This window comes from Tachypleus tridentatus, chromosome 4, assembly GCF_004210375.1.
Source record: "Tachypleus tridentatus isolate NWPU-2018 chromosome 4, ASM421037v1, whole genome shotgun sequence".
Taxonomy (NCBI): Eukaryota; Metazoa; Arthropoda; class Merostomata; order Xiphosura; family Limulidae; genus Tachypleus; species Tachypleus tridentatus.
In genome coordinates, this window is record NC_134828.1 from 60,479,159 (window position 1) to 60,500,377 (window position 21,219).

General features: G+C 31.4%; 1 protein-coding gene across 3 annotated transcripts in view; it reads right to left on the reverse strand.

Moving 5' to 3' along the window:
- Positions 1-8,893, reverse strand: part of LOC143249230 (uncharacterized) — a 95,011-nt gene extending 86,118 nt beyond the window's left edge. For 2 of the 3 annotated variants that reach the window (XM_076498715.1, XM_076498716.1), the window contains exons 1-3: positions 8,783-8,893; positions 8,193-8,309; positions 355-427 (exon numbers count right to left, since the gene is read on the reverse strand). In XM_076498715.1, coding sequence (XP_076354830.1) covers positions 355-427; positions 8,193-8,309; positions 8,783-8,797 — 205 coding nt within the window. In that variant the 5' untranslated portion in view covers positions 8,798-8,893. Of the gene's footprint in view, positions 1-354; positions 428-1,979; positions 2,076-8,192; positions 8,310-8,782 lie in introns of all 3 variants that reach the window. The other variant, XM_076498714.1, reaches the window with a different exon arrangement.
- Positions 8,894-21,219: the final 12,326 nt, after the last annotated feature.

Sequence of the window (21,219 nt, forward strand, 5' to 3'; positions counted from 1 at the left end):
CATGCACCTTCATGGTCCACATTAAACACACAACTTTAGATAGGATTTAGCACAAGGCTAGTGGCATGTAAATCTGATAGACTGAAATGTGAGCGAAATAGCAGTTTTGTGTATGATAGCAAGTATTCTCTCAGTAACTGTCATGTTGTGCTCAAAGCAAATTTAGTAACTATTTTAACTTGTGTTCTCACTTGGGAATGCATTGGTCCTATTAAATGAGCATACAAATTTACATATAAATTATATTTAGGTAAAAATACTAGATACATGTGTTAACCTAAATGTGGTTGTTCATAAGGAGTTTTGAGCATTAGGAAAATTTTAATATAATTAATATTGAAAGGATACACTTACAAGCAGTTCTACAGCAAACAACATTGTTTTTCTCCAACATGATAGTTTCCCATAAGCTCTGAGAGTTAGACACCTAATATAAAAGATTAATTTTAATATTAGAGATATTTTATTTCATGGGTACATCAACAATGTAATAAGTTTTACAATACATGACAAATGTGTGTGATGAGTCATAAAGATATATATTCCAATAGTTTATGTTCTAGTTTCTATAAAAAACAAAGATATACTGGACATTTAGTCAACAGCTTCAAAACAAATCAAGTTTTTGTATCTGATTCAACAAGCAGAAATAAAATTTTATAATAAATATTAAAAACACAGTAATATCAAAATACATCTTTCATTACAGTATTGCCTTAAAACTCCAACACCAACATTAAAACCTGAAACAGTTGGATCACAATATTCTGATTAACTTAAAAATAAACATTAAGTGTAACAATATAATGATAGGTACAATAAACATAATACATACACACATTTTAAGAGAAGATATTATAAAGAAAGGATCAAAGATAAGTACAAATATTGCATCTTTTAAAATAATAATAGCAACCAAATAAAAATAATGAGAAACTGTTAATGGTTAAATATGAAGGGGTTGATGTTATTAGAGGCTTTCTTTAATAAAAGCTCCATAATCTGGAGTTGAGAATTTTTATTTAAACTTTTCAAGAAATATGGGGTAGTTGTTATTCTCATTGTATAACTGGATACAAGGACTCAGCTAGATTATTTAAGTGATATCTACTCCTAGTTAAATTCCATGTGTTCATTCATGTATTTGTAGGTAACATGTAGACTGTCTCCAGCTTTAAATCATTAGTACAACATAATACAAAGGAGAGATGTTAAACTTGAAATTATAATGTATACTAAACAATAACTACAAAGTATAATTGATATGTCTGTAATTAAAAATAAAGTTTTTAATCATATGATGAGTATCTTATTACACACTAGTGAGGACTTCTCAACAGAACTTAACAATATTTTATTGTATAAATGTGTGTGTGTTTTTTATATACTGTCCCTTTTATCCAGTACACAGGAATGGTGCTTCTATGTAAATAATGTAATGAAATATGTATACTTCACAGACAGTAAACAAATTTGTGACTGAATTAGGAAAATAATTTCTACTATCTTTAAAGTTCACTCATCTTGTACTTACAAAAACTGAGAATAAGCATTCATTGACAAAACTACATGAGTGAACAAACCTACAAAAATGCTTGAACAATTTAGAACTTATTAAAACAAGTGCAGTCTTCAATAGATCATAGGGTGACAAAAGTATACATGAAAAAAGCTCTCAATATTTGTTTTCCCTTTTCCAAATGTGTTGTTGAATCACTTGAGAGGAAATTTAAACTCAGAATGTCCAAGCAGTTAGTAATAAGTACACCAAAACCTTTTAGACTTTAGAAAGTGAAAATAAAAACAAGTTGGCTGGTGTGATTTTTATTCAAAATTAAATTCATAGATCCAAATAGATATTTATAACAAAGGAATTCACACATTTACACTTATAATGCACTAAGTAAAACTGCATGATTGTTATATTAAACTAGAGAAATTCACACTAAAAAATTAATACTTTACACAGAAAAACTCACATCTTCATCCCAATTAAGGTCTGCACACTAAAGTGATAAACTCTGACCATCCAGGTTAAAATCAACCCACAGATCTGAATCATATGGTTTTTGAACCTATTAAAAATAATGTGTTGCTTATAAATATAAATAGTAGTGTGTGTAAATTTATGCATATATACACCCACCCCTAAAAGCAAATTATACCACATATGAAAACATAAGCTGATAGAATTGTAAATGTGAAACGTGGTACACACCGCATATGTTCTTGAACATTTTAAGGGTTTTATTGACAAATTTAATGTTATCTTAACAAAGACTAGTGTCTGCATATTAAAACTTAGCTGACTTAACCTGTCATGAGAAATCACATCTTCTGCCTCCAACACAAACCTCTCTTTGTTACATAACAGAAGCATAAAGTTTTACAGAAATTTGTGTATCTTAAATATAAATATATAAAACACATTAACCTTATAATTACAGGCACCCTTATATGTACATCATAAGAATTTATGTTCTAACATTCCAAAATTAATAAAGCAATCTTATTATCAATGAAGTTAGTATCACAGTTTACATTCTAGTCCAAAGTTTTATATTATCTATGTTTTAATTTCTTTATTTAAAACAACCCTTAAAGGAGAAATCTTAAAATTCAGTTTGATGAACAATTTCACAAAGTTTTAACTGTTAGATTTTCTAGCTGTGAGTTAGATATAGCAAGTACACAGAGAGAAGCTAGATTAATTGTTCTGTTTACACAGTCTTTGTTCAAGCTACTTAGGAGACACTGGAAGGAAAGAGAAATAAATTTCTTTGGATTCTAAAACATCAAAATATTAAATTTTGTGACAAAGTAAAAACTTACTATTAAGAATATAACATCCTTTGATGAAAAGTTAAAATGTATGTATATTTTTTCTACTTTTAATTTTAAATATTTCATTGCACAATATGTTGATGATAACACTCAAAATATTCAAAATCTGAGTGCAAATAACTAGAATACAAAAATAAAGAACCTTTAATTAAAATAATATTATTTTCGGTTTGCAAATTATTTGTAATCTTTAACAAAATTTTGCCAGGCATTGTGAAGATATATTAAGAAAGCTCAGAATTATCATATTGTTGCACTGTTTGTCATATCTTAATACAAACTATGCCAAATGGCCTATCCATGAGGTGAAATAAATGAAAGGATAATTTAAGAAAAATGATAATTTTTAATCCTCTAATTACTAAGTGTCCATGAACCACATGTACCCTTTTAATACATTTTTCTAAACTATTTATCCATCATATTACTTGTGAGCCTACAACCTTCCCAGAAAACAATTAACCACAAATATCATTAATATTGTAGTTAATATCACATTGCCTTTACACAGAAGATGAGTGATTCTCCAAAACTTGTGGTAAGCTCTTTTGTCTGATAGTTGTAACAGAAACAACTATAAAATTATTCATTATTATTAATACATAAATAGTATTTACACAACATAATAATTATTTTTAAAATTATCTAGTTACAGCAGGTGACTAATAACAAATGTTACAACAGGTGACTGATAACAAACGTTACAACAGGTGACTGATAACAAACGTTACAACAGGTGACTGATAACAAACGTTACAACAGGTAATAATAACAAACACTGATAACATCTGTATGTAAAAACTAACAATTAATTTTTCTTACATACAGTTAAGGGTATGATTTTTAAAATCCTACAGCAGCTACCTTATTTTAATTTTGTTCAATTGAATTGGCCTGGAAAGGAGTACAATTTATAAATTGGAGTACCTGAATTTAATGAAAGCTGTTTAACATTTGTTCCAACAAAAAAAATTAAACTATATTACCTATAGGACAAAAGTCAGAAAAAGCATTTAACATTTGCAAAAAACTGAGATCAAACTTAGAATTCAAGTCTTGATGAGGAGATTAAAAATTGTTGTTCCAGTCTTAAACATTTTCAAGCACAGCAAATATATATGTCCCTAATTTTGAAACTGACAGATAAAGAGGAAAGCAGCTGGTCAACAGCAAAGTTTCAGGTTATTCTTTTCAACTGTTCTAAAAAACTTTTCAAGTTCTAAAAAAGTACATCTTAAGAGTTTAAACAGCACATCCTTTCAAAAACTGTATTTTAAGAAATTCAACAGAAAAGTTCAATAAAAGAACACATAACCTATTAGAAAAGAATAATCTATCAAAAATTTACATCTCAAGAGATTCAGTCGAACAGTTTTCTCTGTTCGTACAGTTCCAATGTTTACCTAGAACATTTCTGTGAAAGTGCGACATCTTAACGGTTTAAGTAGAATATATATAAGATAAAGCACTAAACCTAAACAGTACAAATGAAAAGGTTATATGAAAGTACTGAAGTTTAGAACAGATCTATCAAAGTATCATACATAACGGTTCAAATAGATCTAGCTTACCAAAAAATTACATCTCTACAGTCTAAAGAGAACAGTTCTCTAAAGTAATACACATACGAAAATACCACACCATATATGTTTAGGAAGAACACATCTAAGAAAGTACTACACCTAAATAGTATAAAAACAAGACTTCAAGAAAGCACAACATCTTAAACACTTAAATAGCACAGATCTATCAAAAATTACATATCAACAGTTTAAAGAGAACAGTTCTATGAATGTTCTAATGTTCAAAAGTTTGTCTAAAACTGTTCTAAAGAAGTACAACAACTTAGTGGTTTAAATAAAACATTTTTGTGAAAGTACTACCCCACAACAGTCTAATAGGAGCAGTTACATAAAAATACCATATTTAACACTTTAAATAGATTTAGGATGTGAAGAAATTACATCTCAACAGTCTAAATAGAACAGATTCCATAAATGAAATAGACATAGACGCTTTCAAAATTAAACTTCTTAAAAGGTACAAAACCTTATCTACTTATTTGAAATACATTTATAAAATTACTACACCTGAATATTTTGAAAAAATTGGTTTTATAGAACCACCACATCAAAAATATTTAAACTGAAAGTTCTAAAACAGTACATCTTAAGAATTTAAACAGCACATTTCTTTCAAAAACTATATTTTAAGAAATTCAACAGAACAGTTCAATAAAAGAACACATAACCTTTTAGAAAAGAGAGTTCTATCAGAAATTTACATCTCAAGAGTTTTAGTCAAACAGTTTTCTTTGTTCGTACAGTTCAAATGTTTACCTCGAACATTTCTGTGAAATTGCGACATCTTAACAGTTTATGTTGAACATATATGGTAAAGTACTAAACCTAAACAGTGCAAAAGGAAAAGTTCTGTTAAAGTATTGTAGCTCAACTTTCTAAATGGAACAGATCTATCAAAGTATTATACCTAATGGTTTAATAGACCTGGCTTACCAAAAATTTACATCTCTACAGTCTAAAGAGAACAGTTCTATAAAAGTAATACACCTATGAAAATACCTCACCACAGCTGTTTATTTAGAATACTTCTAAGAAAGTGTTACACCTGAATAGTATAAAAAGAAGACTTCAAGAAAAGCACTACATCTTAAACAGTTAAATAGAACAGATCTATCAAAAAATTACATCTCAACAGTTTAAATGGAACAGTTCTATGAATGTTCTATAGTTCAAAAGTTTGTCTAGAACGGTTCTAAAGAAGTACAACAACTTAATGGTTTAAACAAAACAATTTTATGAAATTAATAAACCTCAACAGTGTAATAGGAGCAGTTCCATACAGATACCATATTTAACGCTTTAAATACAACTGGTATATGAATCTTCTAAAGTTCAAAAGCTTCTCTAATACGGTTCTAATGAAGTACAGCATTTTAATGGTTCAAATGGAACAGTTTTTTTTAATTGATTACACCTGAATAGCTTAAATGGAACAGTTCTCTAAAAGTATTTTATATTAAAGGTTTAAATAGAACCGTACTATGAAACTACAACGTCTTAACGGTTTAAAGGTAAAAATTCTATAGAAAACTAAGTTTTGAAAAACTCAATGCAACAGTTCTACGAAAGTACAAAATCTTACAAGTTCAAGTTGTACGGTTGTATCAAAAATTGCATCTCAACAGTTTAAATAGAACAGTTCTTTAAAATTACAACAGTTCAATGTTTAAATTGGACTGTTCAATTAAAGCAATACATTTTAATAATTAATAGAGAACAGTTTTTTTAAAAGTATCAAAACTCAATATTTATCTAGAACAGTTCTTTGAAAGTAGAACATCTTAACTGTTTAAAAAGAACAGTTCTACAAATGTACTACATCTCAACATTTTCAATAGAACAGTTCTATTAAAATGCAACACTTCAACTTTTAAATGGAACACTTCTATTTAAGTACAACAGTTTCAGTAAAATAGTTCTATAAAAGTACAACGTATTTATGGCTTGAGGAGATTAGTTCTGTCAAAAAACACATTAAGAGTTTAAATAGAACAGTTCTACGAAATTGAAATATCTTAAATGTTTAAGAAGAAGAGTTCCATGAAAGTAAAATATTTCAATAGTTTAAATAGAACATTTCTGTAAAATTACTACATTTCTGTAAATTAAATAATACAGTTCTAAGAATATAATAGAACAGTTCTATGAAAGCAGAAAACCTTAACGGTTTAAATAGAATTGTTCTATGAGAAACTAAATTTCAACAAATTGAAAAAAACTTCAAAAATATCTTCTTCTCCAGGAGTCATATTTTCAGCACCAGGAGATCTGTCTTCTAGATATTTCCGTTCGTTTCAGTGTTTTTCAACTCGGTAGAGAAAACAAAAAGGAAGCTGTAAAATCATTACAAAAATACGCGTTTCAAGACCACTAAAACACACATTCTTATAAAGTACGCTTGGAATAATGGGTAACGCGTTTTTTCATAAATTGGATCTCGCTACAGATGTAACTGTAAAAGCACTCTTATGTTTAAGTAATCAAGAATCACATAGTTGAAGGCAGTGACCCCAAATTAATACCTCGCCTAAAGTGAGTAGTATCAACACAATATCTGATATGAAAGGAGGTATATGAATTTACTATCTCACATGAAGGCAGATATTTCTAACAGTATTGTTGGCAAAGAAACCAAAATTTATTGAAAGTAACATAAATAAGAATCTTGTACAACAAATCTAGAAATAACAAAACGTTATTTTCTTCCCTCCAATTTCCTATATGAACACAATACTAATAACTAATGGTTCGAAATGGATATCTGTTTTGTTGTTTTTTCACTTTTAAAAATCCACATAAATACTTGAAAAAAAATCATCATATAGATGTTCGATAAGTAGTAATAACTTTAAATACCAACTTGTTTCCTCCTTATTCGTTACTTTAATTAAACATATTTAACCTAAGTAGGTTCACACTGGTATTTTCACACGTTATATACAAAGTGTGGTCAAATTGCGGCTCTTTTCCATATCGTGTGTGGGTCGCGGAAATATGTTTGCTGAGCTCCTTCCATCACAATAAATATAAAAGTTAAATAAAAATGTTCAAGCTTTATAATTATGTATCGGGTATAAATCGAGAGCTCACTGGATTAAAACGTAAGGTTAATATTCATCATAGGTAAATAAAGTTAACAAATTAAATCCTAATTTTAAAACTATATTTGAGTCAGAAATTAAAGAATTCTTGTATCCGTAAAGATTATAGAGGAATTGTACTGGAGAATCGGTAATCGTACAAGCCAGTGCTGACAATGTTAGTGTTAGTGGGCGTCATTATGTTTTGTGTGGCTGTGTTGCGGGAAATGAAATTTACAGAGAGTTAATGTGTAAGTGTACTTTATGATTCTTGTAACTAATACAAATTAATAGTTTAGAAAATACATACTTGAATAAATATTTTTACGTGCATGCGTTTTTTAATATTTATATAAAATGCATGTAACAAAATGTGCAAGTAACAATAAAAACGTGTGTGTAATATTTGTTCATGTCTGGTGGCTCTCAAACATCTGAAGTTTATCATATGTGGTTCTAACGTCAAGCAAGTTTGGCCAATCCTATTATATATCAAAGGGCCACTCAACGCACATGGCATTTTCAAATGTGGTAGCGCTGTAACTGAACACCCAATTTCAATATCCAGTTTAAACATAATTGAGTATTGAGGCCAGATGCACTCCCATCCCAATATGATCAAATGATTAATTCTTGTGTTCCATATACATTAATTATAAAAAACTGGAAGATAACACAAACTTACCATAAAGCAATAAAACAGATCAAAATAACTGATACGTCTTTCACCCACACAGGATATTTTGTAACTGCAGGTGTTGAAGCGAAGGAAACGTAAGCTCGAGAACCACTTCAGTTTGATCTTGAGAGAGAATGTCGTATGTAAATACGGTTTACATATCGTATCGATTACGTAAAACCGAAAATAAATTTCGAATGGAAGATAATAACAATGGAAAAGAGGTACAATTCTTTATGTTCAACGATAATCTAAAGTTAATATTTTAAGTGAATAAGCTTATTTCGTACATTCATAATGCAATTTCATACCTAAAATTGATAATGTTTAAAATTCGACAATTTATTTATGTATTTTCTACAGTTTAAACTGATACCTAGAAAAATAACAACTGTTACGTTATTTGAGCTCCTCACTAGTAGGATTATTTCAGTCAACAAAAATCTCACTATTTTTTTAACTTACTATACAGTTCAGTATGACACAATTAATTAAACTAACTTTTACTCTAGTCTTAAACTGCAAAATTAGGGACGGCTAGCATAGATAGCCCTTGTTCAGCTTTGCAAGAAATTAAAAACAAACCATATACTTACAACGCCTGTCAGCATTTTTTCTGTATCCTCGAGTGCAGGCGAGGTTCTTCACTGGAGCATACACTGGAAAAAATATTAACAAAGCGTTAATCTCTGTCAGCACCTTCACTGTTACCGCTGAAATATACAGTTTCTCTAGGATCGGTGCAAAAGAAAAAAATTCTTGAAACAAATGAAAGTTAAATTATACGTTTTAATTAAAATTTCTTTTGACACACTCAGTCTAATACAGATATAAATCAAAGAGCGTGTAAAATCATTTTGAGAGAAATGTGGTGAAAGAACATCTTCGTTTGAAGTGATGTTTTAACTCGTTTGTTAACCAAAGAGCTTCATTGCTTCACCAACTTAAATATTTAGAACCCATGCTATATATATTTTACGACGCATAAAAATATTTTTAAGCCCTACTGAGGAGTTCTAACATTAAAGAAAACATCAGACCTAAAATGTGATATTTGCACACTACTGATTTAAAATTTGTAAAGAGCTGAAACAAACAATGCATAAATATCTACAAGTGTGATTTTAAACATAATTATTAGATTTCACCAGCCTCTCCATCAAAACTTTATACGAGTGAAGAAACATTCGTTTATGATTAAAATTTAGTTTAAAATGAAAATATCTCATTTCTATAGATATAAATGTGTGTAGAGCTAACCTAGGGAACAAGACTTGTACGAAAATAGTATTAACAGACTGAAACCACATTAAAAATGTAAACCAAAAAGCTTCATTGCTTCATCAACTTACGTGGCCCAGCCTGGCCACTTGGGTTAAGGCGTTTCATTCGTAATCTGAGAGTCACGGATTCGTATCCAAGTCGCACCAGACTAGCTCTCCCTTTCAGCCGTGAGGACATTATAGTGTAACAATCAATCCCACTATCCTATGGTAAAAGAGTAGCCCAAGAGTTGGCAGTGGGTGGAGATGACTAGCTGCCTTCCCTCTTGTCTCTCAGAGCTAAATTAGAGATAGTTAGCACAGATAGCCCTTGTGTAGCTTTGCGCTAAATAAAAAACAACAACAAAGTATATGGCAAATACTTAAGAGAAAAGTGATACTATTTTCGTAATATTAAAAATCTTTTGTATACATCAGCAATAGCAATTATTTTATAGTAAATACTCATGGTGGGTGAAAAAAAAAGTCTTGTTTGTTTGTTTGTTTTTTGTTTGTTTTTGAATTTCGCACAAAGCTACTCGAGGGCTATTTGTGCTAGCCGTCCTTAATTTTGCAGTGTAAGACTAGAGGGAAGGCAGCTAGTCATTACCACCCACCGCCAACTCTTGGGCTACTCTTTTACCAACGAATAGTGGGATTGACCGTCACATTATAACGCCCCCACGGCTGAAAGGACGAGCATGTTTGGCTCGACGGGGATGCGAACCCGCGACCCTCGGATTACAAGTCGCACGCCTTAACGCGCTTGGCCATGCCGGGCCAAATAACAGTCAAACGAAAATGTTATGGTTGCAAAACATTTAAAAGTGAGTTGAGCAATTTCCATTCAAGCGATTTTGCTGTTAAATTAATATACTTTAATAAACGAAAATAAGATCTAAAAACAAAAACTTTATACTAACCTGTGTCATCATGTTTGTGCTCTCCTTCATTATTTCCCCATTTGTATCTTCCAGAATCTTCAAACTGTTTATCTGTTAACACTATTTCGCCATCTTTTCCTTACTTTCGCTCTCAGTGGTACTCACTATTTCACAAAGTTTCGTATACCAAGTAATTTTCATTTGAGCACAAAAGTGTGAGAGTAGAACCACGTTCAATTTTGACTACTTCACTCCCTGAAACAAACATTAAAATAACGTAAATATGGAAAAATTCCGTAAAAATAGCCATAACTAGTCCTTCTTGTCTTCACTGTACATTTTAGGTCAGTTTTTATTCCTTTCTAAGTAAAATACCATTGCTACTATGCACACAAAGTATTGTTGCGCGAGTGACGTCAAGAACTGTTAAAACATTGTGAAATGAAAAAGACTCACCAACAACAGTGATTATAAAGTCAATTGTGTTTTTTTTTATGGTTAAAAGTAGCAATCACACGTTTCGCAGGGTGCAAGACACGTCACCTGGATAAATACAGTGGTTGGAGTTCCAACTCAAGAAAATTTGATGTAATAAACAATAATGAAACTGCTCTAAGATTTCTGACTGAAGCTCAGATGAAAACAAATATAATACTTATGTAGGTTCGCTTTACAATTTCTTTCGACAATACTAGTCTTATTAGGTTATGTAGATAGAATATTGTTTGTGCAGTACCGTCAGTCGACAAAGATGTTGTTGCCTCGATAATAGTGGAGCAGCTTGCTTATTTGACAGGTTAAAAAATCACATAAACTTAAAATAATGGATGTCTTAACAATAATAGTTACTCTGGGCTGTATTCCTCGTAGTGGGCAATTTGTAAGTGACCCACTGTATAACTTTGGACTTAAACTGATAAATCTACACGACAAATTAAAAATAATTGTGTTAAATAGATTAGTTACCATAGTGTTTGAAGTATCTTAAATACTTATGACGAAAATTTCGAAATCATTTTATAATAATACGTAGTTGTGTTTGTCCGATATGTGACTCTCTCGTGAACTAACATCGCATTTCTTATGAAATCGTGGTACCAAGAAATGAAGTTGTCTAAATTCAAAAGATAAGCGAAAAGGTATATTATAATAATTTATTCTTGTTTGTAGGAAGGGTGCTAATTTGCAAAGTTTGAATAGTTTTTATTAGTTAGGTGTTCCATGATTATTTCAATTTCAAGAACACGTTACATTCGGTTAATAACGAAAATTAGGGTGGGGGTGGTTGAAAAATCCGAAAATACAACTAGTAGTATATGTTTTAACAAGGTCGTTTAGTGTATTTTCCCTTTAAAAGAAAAATATAAATAAAGGGCTGCAGAAACTGTATTTTGTGTTAAGGTGTAATGTTGAAAGGAAGCGGGAAAAACTTATACTCAAATAGTTATTTGACTCTTTATCTTGTTATAAAACATAGTTTTCTTACAATAATATATACTAAACCTTTTGTTTTCCTCGTGATAGTTTAGATGTGTTAATTTAGAGGGCATTGCGGAAGACAGTAGATATTCATAATTTGTTTTTGAAGAACTTTTTAAAGGTATTTGAAATTAATATTATACGTTACAGGACATTGCATTAAATAGCAGAGGAATAACTAGATTCAGTGACATTGGTAAATAAATGTCAGAGGGTTAAAGTTTGAAGATAAATTTTACTTGTCCTTCAAATTAAGTTTAGTAAATGCATCGAAATTTTAAATTTTCGTGTACTGGTAAATCGTAAAACAGGCTTTTATTCTTCAATTAATAACGGCTGTGCATCAAAGACTAAGTATGTAGAACTTAATTACTAGTGATAATAACTAAAGATAATCATTTACCATGGAGAAAAACTGGTTATAAAAACAATTTATACTTGAATGTTAGGGTTAATAACAACAATTTTGACAATAAGTCTTCTTGTGTTCTTAATTTATTTTTCTTTTATACTCTTCAAAAAAAAAAAAAAAAAAGGGATATTTGTTTTATTTTAAAGAGAAATAAATGTAATAACGTTACAAGCTCAGAGTATGTTATGTTACACGTGTTAGCCTTGCATGGCCAAGCGCGTAAGGCGTGCGACTCGTAATCCGAGGGTCGCGGGTTCGAGCCCGCGTCGCGCTAAACATGCTCGCCCTCCCAGCCGTGGGGGCATATAAAGTGACGGTCAATCCCACTATTCGTTGGTAAAAGAGTAGCCCAAGAGTTGGCGGTGGGTGGTGATGACTAGCTGCCTTCCCTCTAGTCTTACACTGCTAAATTACGGACGGCTAGCACAGATAGCCCTCGAGTAGCTTTGTGCGAAATTCCAAAAAAACAAAACAAAAATACACGTGTTAAGGCACTGATTGTCAGACCAAAATGACAATAAACGTTGTGCACTTTGAAAACGGAGGAAAACATCGAATTTTTCGATAAAACGCATGAGTGTCCAATAAATTTGTTTGAGAGATTTGCATGTTCTGCAAGTGCAACATGTGCAAAATCTCTATAAAAGTGACGGGTTCTCGGTTTCCACAGCTCAGTGTTAAGCCACCAACACGCAATACAGTTACTCCAAAAGTGACTGAAGCACAACGCAACAACGCCATTGGTCGATTGAAAGCAGGCGAATCTCGATCAGATGTTGACAGAGCTGTGAATGCCCACCCAAGCACCATCACAAGGCTATGGAATCGTCACCAACAACATGGATCAACTCGTGACCGTCCACGATCTGGCAGACCTTGTGTGACCACGCCCGCACAAGATCACTACATCCGGTTACGTCGCCTTCGAGATAGGACCACCACTGCGACGTCTACTGCCTCAACCATACCAGGGCTGCGTAGGATTTCCGATCAGACCGTACGCAACCGTCTACGAGTTTCTTTGGCCCCATGTGCAACCCATCATGGTGAACGTCAACGGTTTTCAACATAACAACGCCCGCCCTCACCACTGTCTTCTTGAGACACTACAACATCAACGTTCTTCCCTGGCCCTCCAGATCACCAGATTTAAACCCCATCAAACATCTTTGGGATGAGTTGGACCGACATCTGCGACAGAGACAACCTCAACCGTGGACTCTACCTCAGCTTGCAGCAGCTTTGCAGGCTGAGTGGACATCCATTCCACAGGATGTGATTCGTCATCTCATCGCTTCCATGGGCACGAGATGCCAAGCAGTTATTGATGCTCACGGGAAGCATACTCGTTATTGTCGTTGAGTGACGTTAAACTTCAACTAGTGAGCGTGGACTTCGCCTTTGCAGACTTTGGATGTTCAGCAGTGAATGCGCAAAGTTTCACACGTATCATACAGAACTACCCGGAATAAACTTAACAATTTCTCTCAAATTTTGCCTTTTGCATTTCTTTTTTTGAAGAGTATATGTACTTTTACTGAATCTAGAAATGAAGATGTACAATTTTTTTGAAGAGTTTCTACGTTTGAAGGCTTGATTATATCCCAGTTAAAGGCAACAGATAAAGAGAAGTAAAGATGATGGGAAATGGAAACAGGATTACAGGAGGAGTTTAAGCTTTTATATACAAGTGATACATATATTAACAATGATACTAAGAAGCTAGGAAGAGTACTAATAGAGTAAAAGTAGTGAATTTAGTTGTAATTATCCCATGCTGTTGAATAACAAATTTCAGCCTTTATCTTTTAAAGAAGAACTACTGGAGGGGAGAAAACCCCAGAGAAGGATGTGGGGTAAAATTATTGTTGCAGATGATTTTTTGATAAGATGTGTGAAGAAAAGAGTCAGATTATCCTACCGAAAAGCACAGGTTGAGGATATAAATGACAGAATAGGAGGTATAATAAGGGGACTAGAAGAGATGCAATTTTTGTGGTGCATATGTTTGCTGATGATGTAGGGAAAGGTAGGTAAGAGAAGCTACTATTGTGTAAGAGGTAAAGATTCACAGTAATTTATTTTTATAATCTTACTTCTTCCCATCTGGATCATATCTGTACACTAGGACCATACATTCTACCCAACCTCAACAATAATTTTTTTTTGAAAGTAAATAACTTTGAAAGAGGAACGTACACCAAGAAAAAAATAACCATGTGACGTTATCACGAGTGCTTTGTGTCATTTATTACACAGTCTCTAGTACAGGACTAGTAAAACCAAAATTTTGTGTGTCTGGAAGACGTCACGAAGAGGAATGCATGTTAGAAACCACAATATCCTCATAAAGTTTGGTGAAAAAATACAAGATAATTTATCCATGAACAACCAAAGCAGGCCCATTACAACAGTTAACTGGTATTCTTATCTGATTACTATAAAACAGGCAGTTGGTTGAAGGACTACAGAATATTGTAGAACGGTTTATTGATTTCACAGAACAAAGACAGCAAGCCACTACCTCCAGAGTTTGATTCAGTGTGTATTTTTTGTAAGAATGTACGTAAGTTTGAGAAGAAAAGAATGATAGTAAGTTTAACAAAATATATGGACTATAAAATGCAAGACAAAATATTTTCACCAAGTTGAACACAGACCCTGTTCAAGGAGAAGGACATCATCACAGATTCTGTTTATAAATCATACTCTACCATGTATTATCTATGTAACAAGGAACTGAGGCACAACAGGAATATAGAACTGTTAAAGGCCTGACATTTTAAAACTTTTGACTTCATAGCTAATAAGTATAATGATAACTTGGATCAAGGAAAGAAAAGTAGTTGGAATGAAAGATTCTTCAAAATGAATTTGAAAAACAATCCAGTAAGAGAATTTAACAAGGGGGGGTAATGTTTATGTGGTTCCAGGAAATCTGATCAGGGATGATCTAATAGTTGAGAATACTGATCTGAAAGGAAAATACAATCTTATGAATAATTAAAGTCTTTCGTGTTACTGACTATGAAGAAAATGCTGTTTTTGTTTACAAAAAAGTTTTTAATTTCAACACTATATGTTATTATAATTTAAAATACTCTGAAAAATGACTATTCACATTTCTAAGTGCAAGGTTATTTACTGTATTATTTAGGGAGAGCCATAGGGTTAGTGTATGGAATTACAACTCTAAAATCATGGCTTTGATTTCCCTTGCTGGACAGAGCAGATAGCCTGATTTGGCTTTGTTATAAGAAACATATACACTCATATGTGATACAATAAATAGGCATGATATAATAGGGTCACACTTCTGATATGTTTACTTTTATATAAGCAGTTCCAATCCTGTGTTACTTGAATACTTCTACATATTGTTACTTTCATTAATTATGTTTGCTGTGCTATTTGATATAGCAAGTGTCATTAATATGGAAAGTAGTTAGCCAAACCACTACAGTGACAAATTAGAATATTAGTAAAATCCTGAATCAGTTTTCTCAAAGAATTACTAACATAACATACTTGAGATCTTTAGATAGTTGATAGAATGTGACTTATCATTAAGATTATCCCATAGATGACTGATAAGACTGAAGTCAGAGAGCATAGATTTTGCTGTTAATTTCTTTGTTTTCAAAGAATATATTAATCAGTTTAGATGGAGAAGTTGGGTGTAACTAATCACTCAGTTTAAGACAAAGTTAACTGTACCATGTAAGACAACAGAATAGCTCTTGGATATGGTTCTTCCAAAGCATTGTTATCAGAATTCTGTATGGCACATCATTTTGCCCTTGAATGTTCATGGCCAGTAGCTGATCCTCTTCTTTTCACATCTGTCTGATATTGGACACTTTCAAAGATCTTCACACATGGTTTACCTGTGACTGATCTTAAAGATTTCACTCATGTATATTTATTTGGTGATCATGCTTTTTCCTGTGAGTCTCCCATCTCTTATGACATTAAAAAGTTTCTTAGTTGGGGCCTATCGTGATGTCTTCATGTAAGTCTGTCTTAATGGTGATATTTTCTTCTTAAACAGTCTTTAACTGGTACAAATCCTATTGTCTTCAGATGTGGAAAATCATTGGTTGACACTTTTCTTTTTACGTGTTGAAGAACTTTGATTGGCCTTATACTTTTCACACATCATATCTGGGGCTAATCCCATTTCTAAACCATCTGTGTTATTTTGGACATTTCTAAAGGAGTTCACTCATGGCTCACCTGCAACTCACAGAAATGTCTTTATGTATATGTGATCTGTTGGTCATCCCTTTTTCTTGTGTGATTCTCCTATGGTTGATTACATTATATTCACACGGGTCTGACCTATGGGAAAACTTTCTTTAATCTTATTATTTTTATGTCTTATCACGAGCTAATCCAGTATCTCTCATGTCCATCTTATTTGGTATTTTAAAAAAGTCTTCACAGTGGCTCACCTTTTACTAAAGAAAAAACCTTCATGTTGATGTGATATTTTCATCATCGTGTGATTCTTCTGTCATTAATGTGGATGATACTTTTATCTTCATACATGTCTTACCATTAGGCTATACTGATGTTTACACATGTATCAGTCTTGATGCTGATTCATTCTTCTAAGACATTCTTCAAAATGGGCAAAACCCAATGTCATTAAATTTGGAAAATCTTCAGCTGGTCCTGTTTATTTCATACACGGGAGAAGAAAAGCAAACAAACAAGAGCACTATTAGCTTTTATAAAGCACGGAGTGTGTTTAAAGGCATCTCAACCGCTACATTATTTGCTCAACATTTTAAATATCAGGCCATAACTTAAGGACTTTTTACAAATTTAAATAATACAGTAAACATCAGATTTTAAGTTCGAACTTTCTAATATCTTAATAATATATGAAATTTAAACTGAAAATACCATAATTATTCTTCTCATTATTAGTTTATTTCCATATTATGGTGATGTTAATGACTATACAGAAATGTTGTTGATGTAATCTTGTTCTGTGTTATCTCAAAGAGAAGGGTCACACCAAAATAAAAGTAGAATCTCAGAGGTACAGACTCTGCTGCACAAAAGCAAAAATGGAGGGCTACAAAATCTCTGAGACAGGGGTAATATCAGAAAAAAAAGTGGAGTTTTCTTTAGTTGAAAAAAATCTAAAATTATACAATATGCTATTTGTGGTGTGTCCACCACAGGTATCAAACATTGTTTTATAGCACTGTAAACCAATAAACTTACAGTTGACACATCAGTATACCAGGGCTATAGAATCTAAGAGGTAGGAATTATACCTCACTCTCCAAGAAAGGAAAACTAGATTGCAAAATTTTAGATATAGGGTTCACGTTACTAAAATCAGGAAAGAATGTCTGGAAAATGTGAGGTCAAGAGATATGCTATTAAAAGTGGGTATTCAAAACTAGTGTATCACAGAGATGGGAATTTAGTAATGTTCCTGTTCCACTCTATACACATATTACTCATGTATCCTGGTTTAAGACAAAGTTCAGTAATATCCCTTTTCTGTTATAGACACAATTCTGTCCCGGCATGGCCAGATTGTTAAGGCGTTAAACTGTGAGGATATTATAATGTGATGGTCAATCCCACTATTCATTACTAAAAGGGTAGCCTGAGAATTGGTGGTGGATGGTGATGACTAGTTGTTCTCCCTCTAGTCTTACACTGCTAAATTAAGGATGGCTAGCACAGATAGTCCTCATGTAGCTTTGCACAAAATTCAAAACAAACCAAACCACAATGTTCATACCAATCAATCTCTTTGAATATTTCATCAATCAAAATGGAGTTCTGTGGTAAAAGTAACTAAGACACTAATGTATAGTATATGTTTACATTGCTAAAACTTCTGTCAACATTTTTCTTTTCATATTCTATCAAGATTATGTACATATGTTGAAAAATAAATACTACCTTACAATATTGTTGTAAAAAATAGAAATGGAAACTTTGACCTGATGTGTTCTTTCATGTAACATCTGGCCTTCACAAATTTTGAAATATCAATGCAGTGATTGCTGAACAGAATAAGCTGTGTTGAGTATAGTTTATATATATATATGTATAAATGATCAAAATATTTTAATTCTTGTACATATAAAACAAGGAATTTAAATTAAAATACATATTTCTCTTCTGATATTTACTGAAAAGTGTTTAATGTTATCAAAATTTAGCTTCAGGAAATATTTGGACTAATATAAATTTAAAAAATTCCAGACTTAAGTCACTAGGATACACATTTCTGTTTCTCAGATTGATGTGCATTTCAAAAGTCTTTTAAACTAAAACCATTTTTGCTCACATAAACATTCTTTACAATGAAATGATTTCTATTTTATTGAAATAAATCTGATTCATCCAGGTGAAGGTTTCTAACTCGGTAGGAACTATTTGTTTATAAGCACTTCCTTAATGGTATTGACAAGAGCAAAATGAGTAAGGATAATTCTATTCTTCCATGTGTTTTGAGATACTCTACTGGTGAAGTTAGCTACCAGGTCCTTAATTCAAGCAATTATTAAATATCTTGACCCGAAAAATGTGCTATCGTAGTGTGAGAATTAACACATTTCATGTACTTTGTAGCAATTAGACGTAAGTTCCTGTAATGATGATGTGCTAAGAATCTTTTCAGTTGCATAATCTTCAGAATCGAAAGTTATGCAAGAATCAAGACTTATTTCCACTTTTACCAAATATCACCAAATACAATTTACTACTAAAGAATTTCATCTGATGCAGCACAACATTTCCTTCAGGTCCATAATTTAATATTTTAAGTTTACCTGCATTTGACTTGTATGAAGAGATCTATGTATATTCTTTTATTGAAAAAATTGGTGTTTAACAGTTTTCCCTACTGAATCATGTGTGATCTTTCATTAATACTTCTTCTAATGGTGAAATAAAATATTTTTATTTTGTTTATGTTTATTTATTCTGTATTTTAAACTTCTATCTAATTTGTACCATGTAAACTTTCTTCATATTCACATATTTTTACTGTTTCCATTAAATCAACTTTTTCTTTCGTTTTATTAAGAAATTTGGCTAATTTTCTTCATTAACTTATATATCAAAAACAATTTTCTTTGCTAAATTTTTTTGTTATTTCACAAACCATGTATAAATGACAATACTAAATCTTACTGGTTATAGATAAATGCTTTTATTAGTTTTTCACAGCTCTGTCAACAATACTATAATTAAATTTTGTTTCTTCTGCAGTATACTTAATTAGTAATAACTCTTTATTAAAGTTTGTATATTAACAGCATAACTTTAGTATCATATCCATATAAGAATGAAAAAACAGCACTTTTCTGAGGTTTTTTGTGTGATAATTTTTTATGCTGTGTTATGTTAATAATGTTTTTAATAAATAGTACTTTTCATATTAATTTTCATTCATTATGACATTCAAGAAAGGTAAATTTATTTTTAATATGTAAATCTGATAGAATTGGCAGTTTTTGAGGTAATTAATTTAACAGGTAATTCCTCTTTAATATGCTGCCATGTAAATAATGTGTCATCAATATACCTCAACCAAATTTCAGGATTTTATCAGATATCTCTAATGCTTCAGTTTCTAAATAAATTTAATAATAATGAAGACAGAGAAGGTTCCACAGCTAAACATTTTTTCTGCTTATAAAATATTCATTTTAAAAAATATTGTTTGAAACATACTTATAGAACTTCAATAATATGGATGTAAAAGTAAATTCTTAATTTCTTTCAGTTTTTTCTTGAAATATAAAATGGCTATTTTATCAGGCACTTTAATGAACATTGAAATATCAAAAGACACTAAAATATCTTTCTGGTTTAATGTTTAATTCTCCCAACAAATTCATGACTGTGTATTAATTTTTATCCATTAGAAATGAATTTTAGACATTATATATTGAACACTTAATATTTGACACAAGTATAATATTTTTGAATATTGTAAAGAAATATAAGCAAACCATAATCTGGTAAATTACTTGTGCAGAGTTAAACTTTGCTTTTCACGAGGTGTTAAACTTGTACAGTTTTTACCTTTCTCTTTAATCATTGTATGCAGTTTACTTATAGGATTAAATCAATGTTAAGATCAAAGATAAATAAAATTACTTAACACAGATTTCAAAACACAACTCTCCCCAAAGCAGCTGTAAGATATCAAATGCTAATACTGGTCACAATACAAAATAGCCTTTAAAGGATAAAGCTCAGTTTTCTAAGGAAAATACACCTAATGATTTTGTTCACATAATTTGTGTACATTTTTTTCTAACTGAGAATGTAAACATATAGGCGATGTTTTTACTGAATTTTTCTCAGGAGAATGTAAAAAATCCGAGCTTTATTTCAATATTTATTTGTCATTTGGAGATAAAGTCATGATATATAAGAAAAATTACACATTCTACACATATATTTTTATCATTTTGGCAGTATGTTATAGCAATTTGGGTTTTGAACTACATATTACCAAAAGTTCAATTTTCCTTTTGGAAGAGGAAAAAAATTAATTTTGTAAGTTTGAGTATAATATGGACAACTAAGCCTAATATTATTACTTGTTTTTGTTAGTAAATAAAAAAAATATGAAAATATACATAAAAGGTTAGGTTATCCATTATTAAAATACTGTTGCACTTATAAAAGTTTAAGGTAGCACTTTTAGTTCTACATATCTGGGATGACATATTTCACTAGACAACTAAAACTTGATCAGATGAGATTGGTGCTGTTTTGGTACCTGATGAACAAAAGTAAAGCAAGAAAGGGATAAAGTAATTCATACAAGTTTAGTGACATAATAATACTGTGGCCAATGGAACCTTCAGCCATTACCAATCTGAAAATCACCCAACTCTTGTCCAATCAGCTTACAACATTCATAAATTTAGCATCACAAATGTTCATCTTCACAGCTTTAGCCCATATCAACCGACAACTACATGCATCATACAGTATTC